This window comes from Oryzias melastigma, linkage group LG13 (assembly GCF_002922805.2).
Source record: "Oryzias melastigma strain HK-1 linkage group LG13, ASM292280v2, whole genome shotgun sequence".
In the NCBI taxonomy this organism is placed as follows: domain Eukaryota; kingdom Metazoa; phylum Chordata; class Actinopteri; order Beloniformes; family Adrianichthyidae; genus Oryzias; species Oryzias melastigma.
The window spans coordinates 21,672,580-21,690,396 of NC_050524.1; the positions used below are offsets into that span (position 1 = coordinate 21,672,580).

General features: G+C 39.1%; 1 protein-coding gene across 8 annotated transcripts in view; it reads right to left on the reverse strand.

Annotated features, from left to right (window-relative positions):
- Positions 1–4,394: 4,394 nt before the first annotated feature.
- Positions 4,395–17,817, reverse strand: part of gria4a (glutamate receptor, ionotropic, AMPA 4a) — a 150,237-nt gene continuing 136,814 nt past the window's right edge. For 2 of the 8 annotated variants that reach the window (XM_036215073.1, XM_024276787.2), the window contains 2 exons: positions 14,088–14,225; positions 4,395–8,112 (listed from right to left, as the gene is read on the reverse strand). In XM_036215073.1, coding sequence (XP_036070966.1) covers positions 7,948–8,112; positions 14,088–14,225 — 303 coding nt within the window. In that variant the 3' untranslated portion in view covers positions 4,395–7,947. Of the gene's footprint in view, positions 8,113–13,977; positions 14,226–15,312; positions 16,026–17,817 lie in introns of those variants that run through there. The other 6 variants (XM_024276788.2, XM_024276790.2, XM_024276789.2 and 3 more) reach the window with 6 other exon arrangements.

Consider the following 17,817-nt stretch of genomic DNA (forward strand, 5'->3'; position numbering starts at 1 on the left):
ATTTCGAGTTCTGATAAAGCAGTTTTACTATTTTACTCTTTTCTATTGCTTTCTATTCATTACAATAAAAGTTATAAAATAATGTAATTTATTCACATGTTATTGTATGATTTACCATTTATAAATGTATTACATCTTTCTGAAGTCCTGAAATTTTTATTGCTAAAATAATGTAGAGGTAAAATGAGGGGAAAAAGTAATGTATCAATGAAGAAGAATTTACAAAAAACTCTTGTTTTAAGAAAAAAAAAGTCTTATTTCCTCTCTTGCAAAAAAAAAAGGATCTTATCGAGATAGTTTTTCAATAGCAAAATAACCTTAGTTTGAGAAAACATGCCTCAGTTATTTAAAAAAGCAATTAGGAATTCCATTTTTTATCCTATTAGCAGATTTTTCATTTGCTTATCTAAGGAACATTTTTTACATTTTTAGGTTTTTTAAAGCTTGTTACCAGGTACATGTTTTTGCAGTATGTGAGTATTTGGCATCACGTGTTGAACCCTAAAAAGAAAGCCAACAAACTCTTAAGTAACACCAGGATGATCAAAAAGACTGAAATGAGAGACTTCTCCCAAACTTCCTCAGCTTTTGCACAAAGACAAACATGCGTTCACAGTTAGGTCGTCAAGGCAGGCAGATCAAATTGCAAAGACAAGTTTATTTTTTCCATCCTGGGGTTATACTGGTTGTGTGAGATGAAAGCTTTCCATAAAATGCTCCTCTTCAGCTCTCTCTGGGTTTAAACTCACTCAGAAAATCCTCTGTGTTGTTACAAAAAACTCTAAGACCCTCAGTCCCAGCGCTGAAGGCAGGCTTTGACTCTACAAACTGCTTCTCACTCTTCCTGCCAGCCTCTGACACATGAGAAATTTAAGCTGTCGCAGAAAATACCACTATACTTCCACAAATCTGGCTCTTTTCATTACAGTACTGCTTTATCTGTTACTGTTCTGAAAATCAGTTTGTCTGTATTTAACACAAGCAAATTCTTGGAGGTCTGCTGATATGTTGCCTTATACGTATGTTAACCCGTACTCCATGTTCACACCGTGCATGTGACGTTCCAGAACGCACCAAATGCTAAAAGCCCATCGTGTTCACACTGGATCAGCAGGGAGGAGCATCTTTCTTATTTTTCTACTGTTTATCAGCACATAAGCTTATCAGAAGTCTATGCGATTTTTGGCTTCTTGGAGTTAGTTTGGAACCTCAAGGGGGAGGGGGGTCACACTGTCCAGTTTTCATATACAGTTTGCCACAAATGAACAGACAGCTGGTACCACATGCAGCAGCTTTATTAGTTCAGGCAGGAAGACAGGAGCCAAGCACAGCTAAAAGTCCACAAACTAAATCAGGGTCAGACAGGCAGGGGACAGTCACCAGCATGGGATCATCAAAGAAGAGACTAGAGTTGTCAGAGTCCAGGTGAGGGTCAGGGCAGGCGGCAGACAATCAGGGATAAAGCAGGTCAGGTACACAGAAAATCAAGCCCAGATAGAAACGCTCGGTAATGCAGGCAGACTGGCACAAACAACACTTCGCACTGAGTGAGGCTCTGTGCAGTCTTTATGGGTGATTGTCAATGAGTGTCAGCTGAGCGGCATCTGGGGAGTGTGCGCTAGGGTGGCTGGGAGATGTAGTGTGTTAGTACTCTGGAGACAGCTCTGGAGACCAGAGGGGAGACAGAGCTCTGACTCCTGACACAGTTGATGGTTTTGACTCATAAAATTGTCAACATTTCCCATCTTAATCTTCATCCCCTTATTGGAGGAGATAGAAGCAGGCGCTAGCAGTAAATTAATATTATTTTCCAAGTTTGACAAAAAATAATTTATCAGTTCTACTCAACTCTTTCTTTGTTCTATGCAGGAAATAGTTCATTCATACTATACTGAGTCTGATTGATTCCCTGACTGATACCTTATTTGTTGTTTTCTCTTAGTTGACCCACTTGATTTCGCTCCCACTTATCCCAAAATAAAAACTCTTGTGTCACTAGTGAGCAGCAACAACAAAGAAGAGCTCTGCTGACTGTATGTGTGGCTTTTTATTTTCTGTCCCATCATGAGGGTCGCCTAAAGGGAGCAGCTTTCATGGAAGAGATCTCAGATTTGACACAGTTCTCAAAATGAGAAAGATGAAAAAACATGGAAGCAAATAAAGGACACATCAGCAGATAAGAATTACAGAGTAAGTAAACAATCAGATGCTCAAAGGACGTAGACTTTTTCTTTCCTTTAAAAATGAAAAAGAAATATTGTTGGAGGGCAAAGTGTAAGAAGTTTCACATGGAGGAGGTGCAAGGTTAAAAGGGCAGAATGGATTTTCTAAAATGGTTATTTCACTTGGGTAAATGGGAAATACTTGTCAGTAATAACCCTGCGTGGTGCGAGTGCAGGCCTGTGTGTGTTTGTGAAAGTCAGATGGGAAATGTTTGTCAGTGATGGCTCTGTATTAGGACTGTCGAGTCCCAGAGGACAGAAAAAAGGAGCTCAAATGAATCACAGCAGGGGATGGTGCATCTTCATCTGCAAGGAACGAATCACACAAGTCTTTAGATTCTCATCAAACACAACACTTTCCTTTTTCCATTACTCAGACAATGTAGATATTATGATATTCACCTAAGTCCATTCTGACAAATCTGTTCAATGTGTTTTGTGTCTTTAAAGAACCTCCTCCCAACTCAACAACTATGTATAGAAATGCATCTGGAAGGCATTTTAGGCAGTCTTTTCTGCTGTGATCTGTAATCATAACTTGGTTTTCCAGCCCAAAAGTCATCCAGACCCAACAAAAAATGGTCCAAAGTAAGTGATTATTAAGCCATAATTAGCAGTAATAAACTTGCATTATTTATTACTGCCTGATTTGATTTAAAGTCACACTTTGAGACATTTTTTAACCACGGTGAATAGGTTATTTGATCTTTTTTTTACTTTAATTCTACCCCCCACCCCACTAAACGCCTGGATATATCAGATGGCTGTGTGTAGGACTGGCGCAAGGGAAACCAGGGTTCCAGCTTCCAGCCACCCCCCCTACCTTTAGAATTCTTCAGTACAAACAAGAACAACCAGGCCCAGTTTAGAACCAAGCTTTATTCTTGTGTAGTCCGGTTAAGACGAGTGAACAATAGTCAGGGATTGTTCTCTGAAGTGAAAGTACAGGAAAGTTCAGGAAAAAACTAAATGTTCTGGTTCCAATTAGGTGAATGTAAATAGTCCCCACATCTCATGGCCTCTTACCTGGGAGGATTCCAGAAAAGAACAGCCTAACCCCTCTAAAAGCCCTGTAGGCCCTGGAGACATCCTGTCAGCTCACTGGGGTGAGAATTCAGGCCAGGAAGTGCCATGGGTTTTTCATTGACGAGGGCGTAGTGAACGACTTACAGCCTTGGGAGCTAGATAGCACCCATCTATCTGGTGAGCTTGGGGACATTGGTTTGTTATTTGGGTGTTGATGTGGACCCATGGCAGGGCATTGTGACCCAGAATCTGATGACAAAGTGAACGGTTAGTAAGGATCAAGAAGGCTCCTCTTAAGCCTTCACAGCGTGTGAAGGTTTTAAAATCATTTGGCCGGCTGAGACTTATCTACCACGCCAACCACTGTGATATACAGATCTTAACATTATCCCACCTGGACGGCTTAACTAGGATAGCAGTTAAGGACTGGCTTCATTTGGCCCCATCCATGGCTAACGAGCTGACCTACTCAAGAAAACGGGACAGTGGATTGGGCATCTTGAGGTTGGAGAAGCTTGTGGGATGGACACAGGCTAGACGGATATATCAGTTGTTCCGGTCGACAGAGATGTGGATGAGATATGTAAGGTTCTGCATGAGCCGTAGAAAGTCAGACCCATAAGGAGCATTCATGTCCAGTCAGTTGCTGCTTACCGATGAGAACCTTTCAAGAGTTCTGGATCCAGGGGTGTGTGAATTTTTGGGAATCCCTCTTCATCTGCTGTGCAGTTTTCTTCAGTGCAGTTTTAGTCTGTATCAGTCACCCTCAACAACATGACCCACAAGATTATTTGGGCCTAAAAACTCCTCCACATCTAAAGAGGAGGCATTTCCATCTATCCATTTTCTTTGGCTCATCCGAGACATATAGTCACAGGGGCAGCGGTCTAAGCAAAGATACCCGAACTATCCTCTCTCCGGCCACTTCCTCCAGCTCTTTTTGGGGATCCTGAGGTGTTCCCGGGTCAAGAGACATAGTCTTTCCAGCGTGTCCTGGGTCTTCCCCAGGCCTCCGCCCAGTAGGACATGCCTGAATCATCTCCCCAGGAGGCGACTAGGATCCGTCCGTATGCATTTTCTTATCGAACAAAAAAAAAGGAAATTTAACTCCAGAGAGTAAAAAAAACCACAAAGACAGCCCAAAGATTCAGAATTAATGTTTTACTAAAAAAGAAACATGATGGCAAAAAAGACAATGAAAGACAAAGTGTTAAAGCCAGCGCCGACGGACATTTGCTGTGTCTGTGAAATCAACTTGGGGTGATTACAAAAATCTGTCTCAAAGAACCACGTAAGAACCATTTGAATTGCTCAGATTTGATGCATTAATGGAAATATACTTTAGAGACCTTCTTCAGGTGTATCTGCACTGATCTTAGGGCTAAGAGGGAGAGCTTCAGAAACTGCTGTTGAGGTCATGAAAAGAAAATGTCAGCCGTTTGGAACAGAGGACAAAAAAAAAGTAGGATTTTTTGTTTACTATTCTGTCAAATTTTTGAGGAACATGTACAGTTGTTGTGACCATTGACTGTCTATGAAAACTGGACTGATTGAGTGTGATGTCACCTATAGAAAATGGCTGATTGAAGTCAAGTTGGTTGCCTTTTTTTTGTTGTGATAGAGATACCGACATGTTGGAGTCAGTAAGCACTGATTGCTCTGAGTTGGGTTTCTATGGCAACCTTTCTCACCATTAGGGAGTGAGCTTGTTGGAAGTCCACACCCCTCATCTTAAAGATGGACCTAGAAGACAGCAGGCTCCACCTACTTTTATTGAGACATTTGATTGATCAATTTATGACTTGAGTAACTTTAAAATATGTAAATGAGGATGATCAGAAAGGTGTTTAAAAAAATATCAGAGCAAGAATGAATTTTCTGACAAATAGAATAACTGAGTAATGGCTGTTTATTTCTCTATAGAAGTCTACGGGAATTTAGTTTCTTGGAACCAGTGGGTACTTCTTATCTGGAACGCCGGGGGGAGGGGTCACTCAGTCCAGTTCTCATGCACAGTACACAGTTGGGACACATGATGAGGTTTAACCAATCATTTCACAGCGTGAATAAAGCAAAATACAACTTCAGACCTTTTTTTTCCATCACAGAACCTTGATCTTTGATCCAACCTGTTTCACATTCCACACAACAGAAAAAGTTGTTTTAATGTTGAGAAGGATTTGCAATTTTGTGTGAATTTGAAAAAGTTACAGTGCATAAGGAATGCAACTTAAAGAAAAAGACAGCTACAAATACCACAGATTGTCTCCTGGTGTTTCAAGTTGGTAATTTATCCCCATTTGCTCATTTTGATGTATTTTTTTTTTTTAATTTGAGGCATAAAGAGACTTCTGCAGCTGATGGTTTAGTAAAAGTTAAGGATGATGGACAAAACTGGGAACAAGAGATGTGGAGAGTTAAAAACAATGTCAGTGGGAGAAGCATAAGAAGGGCAAAAACACAAAAAAAACTCATTATATTGAAGTTATTACCACCACAAAGCATTATGGTAGTATTGTAAGTCCATTAGGACTACTTTTTCAAATGATATGTACTTTTTTTTTCCAGGGCCATCAGTAATTGAAATAATTATGATGCTAATCAGTGACAAATTTGAATAAAAAACAAATCGATTGGAACCCTGTTGAATTCAGAATCGTGTTTCCGTCTGTAGCTGACTTTTATGTTGTGAGAAACCAACAAAAATACTCTTAGGCAACATAAAAAAATAAAAAAAAAACATCACAAATGTTAGACTTGCGAAATGTCAGGCTCCATTGTTCCCACAGTCACCTCAGCCCTTCCACTGCATTTAAATGGATTTCCTTTCAGTGGGCCGAACTCATGAGCATTTACATGTTCTGTTGGAGGGCTCTAAGCCCACGCACGTGCACACACACACACACACTCACATTAAACACAGGCACACATACAGACATTCAGAAAAAAAGGATTTGGTGATAAAAACACTTTAGACAATAAAAACTAGTGAATAAGTAATGGCGCTTGAGTGATCACTCCAAGCTGACCCTGTGTTTGCAACAATGGATGTGTGTGCAATTTGTGTGTTCCCCTTATGAGTGCCATGAGGACATTCAGTGTGGAGTGGGACACACAAAGACGGGGCATATCAATACTCTCAAGTTATCAAAAAAACAGCCATATAACAGAATGTATGCCATGGCCTTTAACAATCAGTGATCAATGTTTTCTATAGCTCTCTATAGACGTATAGATATATATATTTATTTGCATTATATATAATATGTAGAATTATAAAAAAAGTACTTAATTACAAGCGTTTTTGTTTTCTTTTCTATTCATTATTGCAATGAAATTCTTACCTAGGATGATTAAAAAGACATGTGGCCTCTGTTTTGCTACTCAGGTATTTACAACGGTTCTAAAAAGCAAGCTTTTCTTTTTTTTTTATTTTGATATGGTGCTTCTCCCCAGCCACTGTAGGAGGACCTCGAGTGAACTGGAAAACGAACCAGGAAGTCTTTACAATTCAAATGAAAGGAAGGGGGGGCATAGATCTGTGGTTCTCAGCCCCATCAAAGCCAGTAGAAACAGAGTTACCGAGTTTTGAACAACCTGCAAAGAAAACTTTGATCTGTCTTGTTAGAAAAACTGTTTAGTGAATTATTTTCAAAATGTGTGGCTGAGAAACTGTTTGCTGGCCTTTTTTTTTCTTTTTTAAATTCTTAGCACTAAATATACAGTTTAAACTTTGCTTTAGCCACTCCTTGATGGGTAACGACCACTTTGTGTTCTAGGATCTCTACGGTCATGATGATGCTGCTGCTGCTGATGGAGGGCTTCATTGCAACAGTTTCTCTTTAAAAAGCCCTGCTTGTTTTTGTGTCAATTTTAACACTATACGCCTATAATGGTTGATTATCTTGCTGACTCATCAGCAAGAATCCATTTATATGAGTGGTAAGAAAGCCTTTTCATTCACTTTGAAGGGTTCATGGTAAAGAAACAGGTTTGCACAGTCTGAAAGTTCAAGCTTACAGTTTTCTGGTCTCCTAAGAGTTATAGTACCTGGCACTCAATTGTTGCAGGCTGGTTAAGGTGATAATGATGATAATGACGAAGATGATGATGATGAAAACAATATTTTTAGTTTTAGTAAGGCGTCGTCAGGGGATACGGCTTCATTGCGCTTTAATATGAACAGAGCAGGAGCAGAATTGTTTGGTTGTTTTTTTTTTTTGTTTGTTTTTCATCGTTAGCTGTGACCTTCTCTTTATCGTCATCATGAGTCCGTTTTGCTTCCATCCATCCGTTTTCTTCGCTTGCTCCTTCCTTTTTATGGTTGTACAGTAGAGTGGAGGGGTCAGGAGCCTGCACAAATCCATGTGTTTCAATGCTGGCGTTCTCATTTGTGTGAAATTTCCCTCCCAAAGTAAGAAAAAGTAAAGTTGCAGGCAGGTGCGATGGAGCGGTCCTTCTCGTACGCACGTCCCTCCACAGCTTAAGTTCACTCGTCTGCTGTAAAATAAGTCCCAGGAGGGTGAAATGACGATGGGAAGCTTGTGTATTCAAAAGTGTAAAAATGTAACTATATTTGAACTATAGGATTCTTTTTTTCTTATAATGTTTCTGTCATTATGCGATGATGGAGCGGCTGCATGTCGATGTGAAGTCTCCATGTTTCATGTCGTTAAGGCACGTCTGGTGTTTTTGGTTTTCAGGGCAGTCCGGTGGAGACCACAGCAAGGCCAGGATGTCGAAAGGAGGCGTGGCCAGCATGCACGGCTTTGGGGCAATCCGGCGTCAGGACGCGGCCATTCTCCCCCACACTTCCTGTGATGGACAGACGGGCCTTGTTCCGCATGGCTTCAGAAAAAGACAGCTGGGGAAGGTGGAGACAGCAGAGTAGATCCATGTAAAGAAAAACTCCACAAGTCACAAACATGAAAAAACTGCACTTCATTCACAAAAAGACACTTTATTTCACACACACACATGCACATGCATGTGCCTGTGCACAAAATATGCAGAAGGAAATGTCTAAGGGTGCAATCACACAACAGAGACACAAAACTTTATCTTTTAGGAATTCATGTAAGCTAAATTGATTTAAGCAGGTAAATATCTAATTTTTGTTCAACAAATGTATTTTTTTTAAGTTTTACATAATTTTTGCCATCTTTTTACATATTTTCTTATCTCATATACATTTAAATAAACTTAGGGATATGAATCAGAGCCTAAAAATAACTAAAATAATTTGGAAATGTATATAACTTAGAAAAAACACATCTCTCCAGTTTTAGCTCAGACTAGGAGAAATAGGGTGTTTTGATTTTCATATATTTTTTTATGTCTTTAAGAGTGATTGATTCTATATAAAAACGTCACAAAATTCTTTAGTTTTCTACAGTTACAAGAATAAAGGGGTTGCATTGTTTGTGCATAACTATTTCAAATATGAACAAAATAAAACTCATATCTGTTTCAATATATAATTTAATATAGAAAAAACTTAAGTAATTACAGATTAAAGGGAACAACTTTTTAAATGAAACATTCAGTAAAATTAAAGCAAAATTACGCAGATATGTGGTTCTATTGTGAGTTTTTGAGGGTATATAATTAAAACATGAATATAAATTGCATTTTACTGTGGTAATTAGCACATTTGCATTATTTTCCTTTTATAATATTGTTAAAAGGGCAACACAGATTTTTCTACTTTAAGACCCACTACAATGAAGATGGTGTTTTGGGTGTTTTTAACATGTTCTTGTGGCATTTTTCTGATGATGGAGAACATTTATAAAGAAAATCTAGCTCAGAATTGCAATATATATAGTTTATATCCAGCTCCATTCTGTTGCATCAACTTGCAGATAACTAGATCCATGTATTTCGTTGCTTTTCTGGTCTGAGTTGGAACCTTACTCAAAATTGAACCCTTGAATTGCACCAATATCGACCACCGTTGTTTTTGCATCGCCATTGTTAGATTTGGGGATGTGAGGAGCTGTAAGCTAGTGAGAGAGTCTAAACAGATGGATGTCAGGGAGTCAGAGGTGAAATTCTAATGAACTCCTGCAGTTACCGTATTTTCCGGACTATAAGTCGCGGTTTTTTTCATAGATTGAATGTCCCTGCGACTTATACTCCAGTGCGACTTATATACGAATTTTTAATGATGAGATATGGACCGTAAGTCTAGAGTGCCCTCTTATGGTGATCTATGCAATTACTTTATTTACTTTAGTTATTCAGACGTGACACAGAGGACGAAGAATTTAACGGATTTAGTGATATGGAGTGAGATTGCGTGCAATTAATTACAGTAAAGATACAAAGTTGATGAGTTCTTGAGGCTATAGTTAAATAAAACTGTTATGTTATATAAATGCTACACCTTTTCGTTTTTTTCATGATGCTAATATGTGAATATGTGTTGACACATATTCAGCCTGTTTTCTATTCACTTATGAATGTTATAACTTACCTTCCAGGATGATGTAATATCGTTTTTTTCAACCAGTTTGTAAAATAAATTACTTGAAAAAAATGCGACTTATACTCCGGTGCGACTTATGTATGGTTTTTTCTTCTTCATTATGCATTTTTTGGCCCCTACGACTTATACTCCGGTGCGACTTATAGTCCGAAAAATACGGTATGCAGAAAATGACACATTTTCTGGTTTTGGCTAAAAATGACATGATACTAAAATATACTAATACTACTCCTTGAAAATAGATAAAAAAATTATTGAAGTGGGTCTTTTAATGGAAAATCCAGAAATTACTGTATTTTTTGTCGTACTTTTCTTCATACCTGTGAAAGTTTTTGCTTGACAGGACATGTTTGACTTTTAATTATGATATTCTTTTAATTATTTACTAATTATTGATATATTGATGTACGGTAATCTGATTACATACAGTTTTGTAAATTGAGGTTCAAAATAATTTTTCCTAAACCAGTGAAGTGAAGAAATTACACATTCACGTCTCTGAGGAGCAAACACACTGTGCAACAACACAAACCACACCATTTTCTTCCAGCGAAAGGAAGGCAAAGCAGGCAACAGTCAACAAACAGACAGAGAAGACAACACGTGGGTAGTAGACATCTGCATTTGGATAAACCATGCATTTGTGACTTTTTTGGGTTCCAGTGGTTTTTACAGGATTTGGGAAGGCGGGGGCTTTGGAGAAACAGAAGGTGCACATGAAAGAGTGACTTTTCTTTGAAGGGTTCAGATTTATAGAGAGGGAGTCTCTGACTATACTGCTCAGAGTCGGGTGACACTTCACACAAACAGGTTACTCTGTGATGTTTCTCTTGCTTTACAGCAGCTTTCCTTGTAAACTTTCACATTTCTGACAATAACAAGATTAAATCTGAGAAGAACAGACATTTATTTGATCCTGAGAATCTTAAGGAGTGCAGCAGCTTTTGTCAAAACAAGCACTGGCTGCTCGGAAGGAGTTTTTTCTATACCATTATCCCTAAATGACAACAGGAAAGAAAAATTGGCCTGTTTGGTCTGAAGTTTCTGTCTCCAAAAGCAGGCTTGATTTAATAATCGTCGAGCGACTTCCGGATGCACAATTTAGGAATAATTTTATTATGTTCCAATAGTCAAGTATGCTTTCTTTTTTATTTGTCAATACACAATAAAAAAAAAACTATCCCTTTTTCTTTCTTCATGCTGTTCTGCTTCCTTGTAGAGGATACTTAAACTGCTGAATCTTAAAAAAAATATTTGGAAAACAAATTTGCCCACAAATCCTGAAGATTGGGCAAATACTGTCTCACATTTAGCAGTTTTCACTCCTGCATACTAAATATTGATCCTTCCGGTTATTTCAATATAAATAAAACTTTAAAATGTCAATAGTTTTGTCTTCCATCACAGAAGAAGTTTGTAAACAGGCCAATAAAGAAATATTTGTACTAAGGGCTTTGCTGCATCAGTCAAAAACAAGGTTTGTATTTTAACATCAGCGAGTAGCATTTCTGTATGAAGTGTTTGCTTGATCAACTTTTCCTCTGTTTCTGAACTGAGCTTTTGATAGTTTCAGGGTTTTGAAGTAAATAATTGTCTGGATGGGACATCTGCAGCATTGATGCACAACTCCAGTTTGCTGATAGCTTGTAATATGACTGATGGGACACAGAAATACTGACAGTTCTGAAGAAATAAGAAATGTTTGCATGTACTTCACATGTACAAATGTATACCCTTATTTTGTATTTCTCTCCATTTAAAACCAAACCAATGCTCTTGTCGACAACTTTTAAAACTTTTACTTGTTTAACCCTTTATTTAACACCAGCAATATTACTTAAGACAACCTACCGTAACAATCAATCATAAATCGACTGATTCTAACCTGGAGAAAAGCGGCTTTTCACATATGCTTTGCACCTGAATGCAACACATTACTAACATGGTGTAGCGTAACAGTGCAAATCCACCTTTCTCTGAGACAGAATCAGCGTATTTGTGCTGATTGCTTAACCACTTCACTACTGTAAAGTGGGGCATATTAGTGCAAGACTGCTGTCTCTGCTTCAGAACTCACTGGAGTTACGGTAATTGCAGAAACGGTTGAGGAGTTACAGTAGTCAAAAGAATGTCAACACTGGAACTAAAGCTCTGGTGTTAAAGGGTTAACACCTTTGCACTTCCATAAAGCCTTAGTCACAACTGCCCGTACAGTGGGTGGATAGGCAACATAATTTCTTTACCAAGTCGACACATTTTGACGCATAGTTATAGGACCCTCCGCGTCAAAAAGTGACGCTCGGTGTGTCCCCAACTTGTCGTTTTTTAATGTGCTGGTTGTTCCAATTAAATCACGATTCCAAAACCTCCGGGCCGCAAACTGGCACTGGTCCGGTACCGGGACGTGGACCGCACTAACCTTAACCATAACCATAACCCGGTACTGAATGTGGATTGGTTCTGGACACGGATTGGTACCGGTTCCAAACGTGGTACTAGATGTGGACAAGGCTAGATTTAGGGTACCGGTACCGGCTCTGTTTTGAGGTTTGGTCCGCATCCGGTACCACGTCCAACAAAACGACCAGACCCCTGATTTTAATGGAATAGCCAACACGTCTAAAAGTAACACAGAAGGGTCTTTAAACCATGCTACAATTTGTGACGACTTGGGGATGAGAATGTGTTGGGATATGATCTGTATGAGAGCAACAGAATGGTCAAACCTGTACAAGGCATGCAAGTGGTCCACGACAAATATCAAGGTCGTAGACCGCTTGGTGAGACTGTAGAGTGAAAATGTTTACGCACATTTTTACTACGAGTATGCTACAGGCAACAGGTCTTAGTGAACACTTATGGGTAAGGCTAAGTAAGGGTGAAGTAGGTGAGATGCAGGCGTGTTTGTGAATCGGACTGTGCAAGGAGTGCTGTTAACTTTATTATTGGGCACTCTTGCGTTTAGTCTGACTGTTAAAAATAAGAAAATTAGACAGTTGGTGTGTAGTTTGCGTGGACAACCTACGGACACTTAAGTCCCTCGTGTACACCCCGTGTGCAGTGTTCTTGAGCGCGGTCAGTAAGGAGCCAGGCGTCAATGGTACATTCCATTCTAATGATGTCTCCTCATGACGGCCGTGTGAGCCTCGAGGGAGCTGGAAGACACACCTGTGCTCCTCTTCATAACCCTCTATAGGTCCAGAGAACCCAAAAACCTGCAGCACTTGTACGGGTCAATTCCAGTATGAGTGCTTGTGACTAAGGCTTTATGCTACCTGTCAGGACCAAATGAATGATGCTCAGCAGAGAGTCGTCTTCTCTCAACAGGTCCCTAGTGCAACTGAAAGTGTGCTGTCAGATGACAGGACTTGCCCTTAATTAGTGGTAATGGGCAGAGTATAAACTGCTCTTAACAAGCACAGAACAGTGATGTTCATGCGTTTCTCTGACACTGCAGTGTTGCCAGAGGGATCACTGAGCGCTCTAGTTAGGAGAAGCTGCTGAGCGTTCACTAGCATCAAAATATCGTAACGATGTTTTTCTTCCTAAGATGTCTGTCACATTATGAGTTTAAAAAATAATAAAAAATCTCATAGTCAAAATCATCATAATTGCTTTCAACACTGTAGGTAATTAATTTGTTGCTTGAAGCAGTGCCAGATTTTAATAAGGAATACCGCATTAACAAAGTCCTGCTTTTAGCATGGAGAAATATTCATATAAACTCCAACCTAATGATAGTTTGCTGAAGTTTCCTGAAACTTGAAGCTGCGACAAGTTAAACTGACAAATCCAGACGTTGAAATGCATATTTTGGAAACTGGAATTGTGCATCTGTGGTTCATGGGAGTTGTCTAAAATTACAATGCAGGTGCCTATTAAAGTCATAAGCCAAGAGCATCACCACCGCTGTCATCTTCATCATCATCACCACTGCAGCCAAAGACAATGGAACCAAAATGTGTGATCAAAACAAGTCTAACCTCAAACAGCAAAACACAAACTGAATTGTGAGCCACAGGCCTGAGAAAATAGTGATTCGGTTATGAGACGGAGCAGCCAGAACGGAAAATAGATCAGATGAAACATTAAATTGGTTCCACAATGCTTGACCACATCCGTATTGGCACATAAAGAACATGGGGCTGCTGGGACAGCCTAAACAATACAAACTCCACAGCACCACCACCATGATCAACACCACCATACCCCACCTATATGGGAGCCTCTAAATCCTACCCCTATATCTTGACCCCCTCGGAGCCGTACACGTTGTACCCCTCCCTATAAGTGGCTAGATTCTGGGTGCTGGGGGAGGGGCTGGGGCAGTGGGGGGGGCTAAGGTCCACCTTCATGCGCTTGGCTTCGGCCCGTGACTTGTAGCAGAACTCAACCAGGGCCACCAGCATTGCCAGGCCCAGGCCTCCAACAAGGATGTAGAAGACCCCGGCCACGTTGGACAGGCTCAGAGCCTGGGATGACTTGTCCTGAAATCAGGGGGTGGAGGGAGGGCGGAGGGAGCGGGAGGGATGGAAACAGGTGATTGACCACAAACAGGAAGCAACAAAAAGGGGACAGGAAATGGAGTGGTAAGGAAGGGGAAAAGAGAACATAAAGAGTAATGTGAAGCCAGAATGAGAAAAAGCAGACAGCAATAAAGCAAAATAGGTTAGACAGAAAATGAATAAGCAGTCAGTTTCAAACATGTTAAACTATATGTATTTTAAAGCTACTATACGTCTAAATGAGACTACAGCTACATGTTAGTACTACAATTACACAGCACATTCACAAAGAGAAAATAGTATTAACTACAGCTTGAACTACTGGCACAACAGCTACAAAACATACATATTACATTTCTGTGATAGATTCCCATTTGTACAATTAGTGTGAGACTGATGTTTAAATACAGTTCAAAGCGAGTTATATGGAATAATTTTCCTAATGAGCTTCAATTGCAAAAGCTCCAAATTTTGTCTTATTTTGTAAAAATTTTCATTGTTTTTCTTTTCGTTTGTGATCCTTGGCTCCTCATCATTGACTGTATCTGAGAACTGGACAGAGCGGGTGTGACATCACCCATAGAAAATGGTTTACTTACAGATCTAACTGAATAAAGTCAATTCAGTCGACATTTTTTCATAAAATAGATGCCACCGTGTTGCAGCCAGACATTTTCAGTAAGCAGTGATTGGTTTAAGCTGGTCTGAGTTATCTTTTCTATGGTAACCATTTCTCACCAATCAGGAGCAAGCTTGTTGAAAGTCCACACCCCTACCACTTCAAAGCAAGCTGTACAAAATTTCTCAAATATTTTGAACATTCGACATGGGGACCTGCAGGCTCCACCTACTTTTATTGGCACATCTAATTGTTTGGTTTATAACCTGATTTACAAATATTATGTAATAAAAAACAAGGATTAGTGAGAACATGTTAAAAAAAGCTTTCAGAGCAAGAATGGTTAGTCAGACAAATATTATTATTATTTATATAAATGTATTTCTTTATAGAAGTCTATGAGATTTTGGCTTCTTGGAGCCAGCGGGTAGTTCCTGTTTGGAAAGTTGGGGGGCGGGGTCACTCAGTCCAGTTCTCATATACAGTTAATTCTCATAGATATGGAAGTTTAAAATATTAATATAAAGAAAATAACTTTTTTAACATCCTGTTTACAAGCTGGACATAATTATTTAACAGCATTTAAAATTACATTTACAGAGTAAAAGCTTCATTTATAATAATTTAATTTCTACAAAAATTACAAGAAATTGTTGTTAATAGATTTAATTAATTCATAAAAGAGTAAAAGTAGCATAATTCTGAAAGCAGGAGCTTCTGATTGCCACAAAAATGTTCTTAATGGTGGATTTTTTAAAAGAATAACCTGTAAAAAATATGGTAAATTTGACCATTAGATGTTAAAGGTGCAATAAAGGTGCAATAAAAATTGGATTGCAGCATATTCCTGTTGTTCTAAACAAAGCAGAAAATGAAGCGACTATCATAAAATATCTGCAGGATATGATCAAATGTTTCTTATATCTGGAGCTTATGTGAAGCATGCTACAGGACTGTTTTCAAAAATGTCTAATGCAGAAATCTGGAGAATGTTCAGGATAAAACGATCAGACTAGCATTTTGCAGGCTGCTGCAGCGTGAGACTGACCTTACTTCCAGAGTCCTTGGGTCCACACTCTCCCTTGTCATACCACCATTTGTTTTTCAGTTTGTCTAAGACGCCTGCTTCACTCAGTTTCAAAACTGCAAGGTTTACCGGGGTTCTTTGCGTGTAAAAATAACATAAATAACATCATAGGTCATGTTATTTTATGTTATTATAATACTTCACATTTGCATTGAACAGCTCAGTCACATAGTAACGTTGGCTTGCATCAGGTGACCTAGCATGGATCCCACTGAGTACATGTGTGTATGCTCGGTGAGGAGGGGCCGGGGGGAGCGTGGAGCTAAAGCGAGCTACAGACATATGAGTGGGACCCACCTTTGTCACGTAAGGTAACACAACCATGCTGCCCTGACCCGTGGCACGTCAACAACAGGGGAATACTGTTAAAACAGGATTATTAGCATCAGGCTAGCTCAGTGCTTCGGCTGGAAGAGGGAGAAACTTTCTTAATCGGATCTCAAAGACAAAAAACTTGTTTTAAAATCACTTTAAAAAAAAATAGATTTACTATTTTCTTGCATTTGTTATGATTGTTTACTAGTAAAAGCATGGTTTTGATTTAAGGCCAATTTGTGCCTGAATATTGACAATTAGCATGTGGTTGCTTAACTTTGAAACAAAAAAAAAAGTTTTATACTTTGATCCTTTCTTTAAAAATTCCATTTAAATTTAATGTTCTTTGCAGGAGTTTGTGTCCCATGAAACAAATCTTCCATCAATCCAGTCATGGGGTTGCTGGAGCCTATCCTAGCCCATGTTGGGGGAAGTGGTACACCTGTTTGTTGCACACTCAGACATGCTCACCTAGGGACAATTTAGAGACACCAGTTAACCTGTTAAGCATGGAGGGTACTGAGACATGAGTGCTAACCACTACACCATCGTGCAGCCATTAAACTAAATCTTGACAATACAATTTCTGCTAAAGGACTTACATTTGCATTAACTTAAAATGCAGGACATTTTTTTTACCTTTAATAACGACTGGCCCTATCAGTAAAATAAAAAACAATGCTACACAAAAGAGCTGTTGAAAAACTTTACAGATCTTCACGGACTTCAGTAAATCATTCTGTGCCTTCAAAAGGTCAAAGCTTTCACAAGTGAAATGTCTCAACATCTCCTCCATAGGAAGTTTTGGCACATATGTTTACCCCGGAAAGGTTCCCAAATGTCATCCATCCATCTATTCTTCACCCACTTCATCTTCTTCAGGTTCATGTATGGAATGGGGGCGCCACAGAGAAAACCACGTTGCAGCGTTCTCACCAGTTTGTGCATCTTCTTTTGATTTGGGAACTTCAAACACAAAAGATCTCGCTTTCAGTTCGACTAAAACTTCAAAAAATGTCTGATACAGTCAAGCGACTGCGGCATTGTGCGTAAAGACAAAACACATCTTTATTCTATAATTCATAAAGGCCTCATTATAGCAGCTAAAATATTTGATCTACCTGAGAATCTGAGAGTATGGCTGGAAAAGGATTTGGAGATATGCAATTTATTTAAAATATTTAAAAACTGAAAATATCAAATTACAGAAGATTTGCTCTTTTTTAACTGTTTAAAAAGACTCCAATGAAAATAGTGTTTTTAACATGCTCTTGTAGCATTTTTCGGATGATAGAGGACATTTATTTTGAAAAAAATAGGATTAAAGTTGCATTTAAGTATTGTTGTGAATCAGGAGCAGACAAAAAAGATGCAGTTTGAAAAAGGTCATATTTGTTGCGTAGAAAATATGCTGGGCAGGTCATAAGCTCCTTGCTCTGCTCTATTCTGATACATCCACTCATAGGCAAAAAGAGGGGCGGGCTTATCCTGTTCCAACAGTCCCGGTGTAGGTACCACATCTACTCGGGGTGTCAGAACGGCTCGGGGGCCTG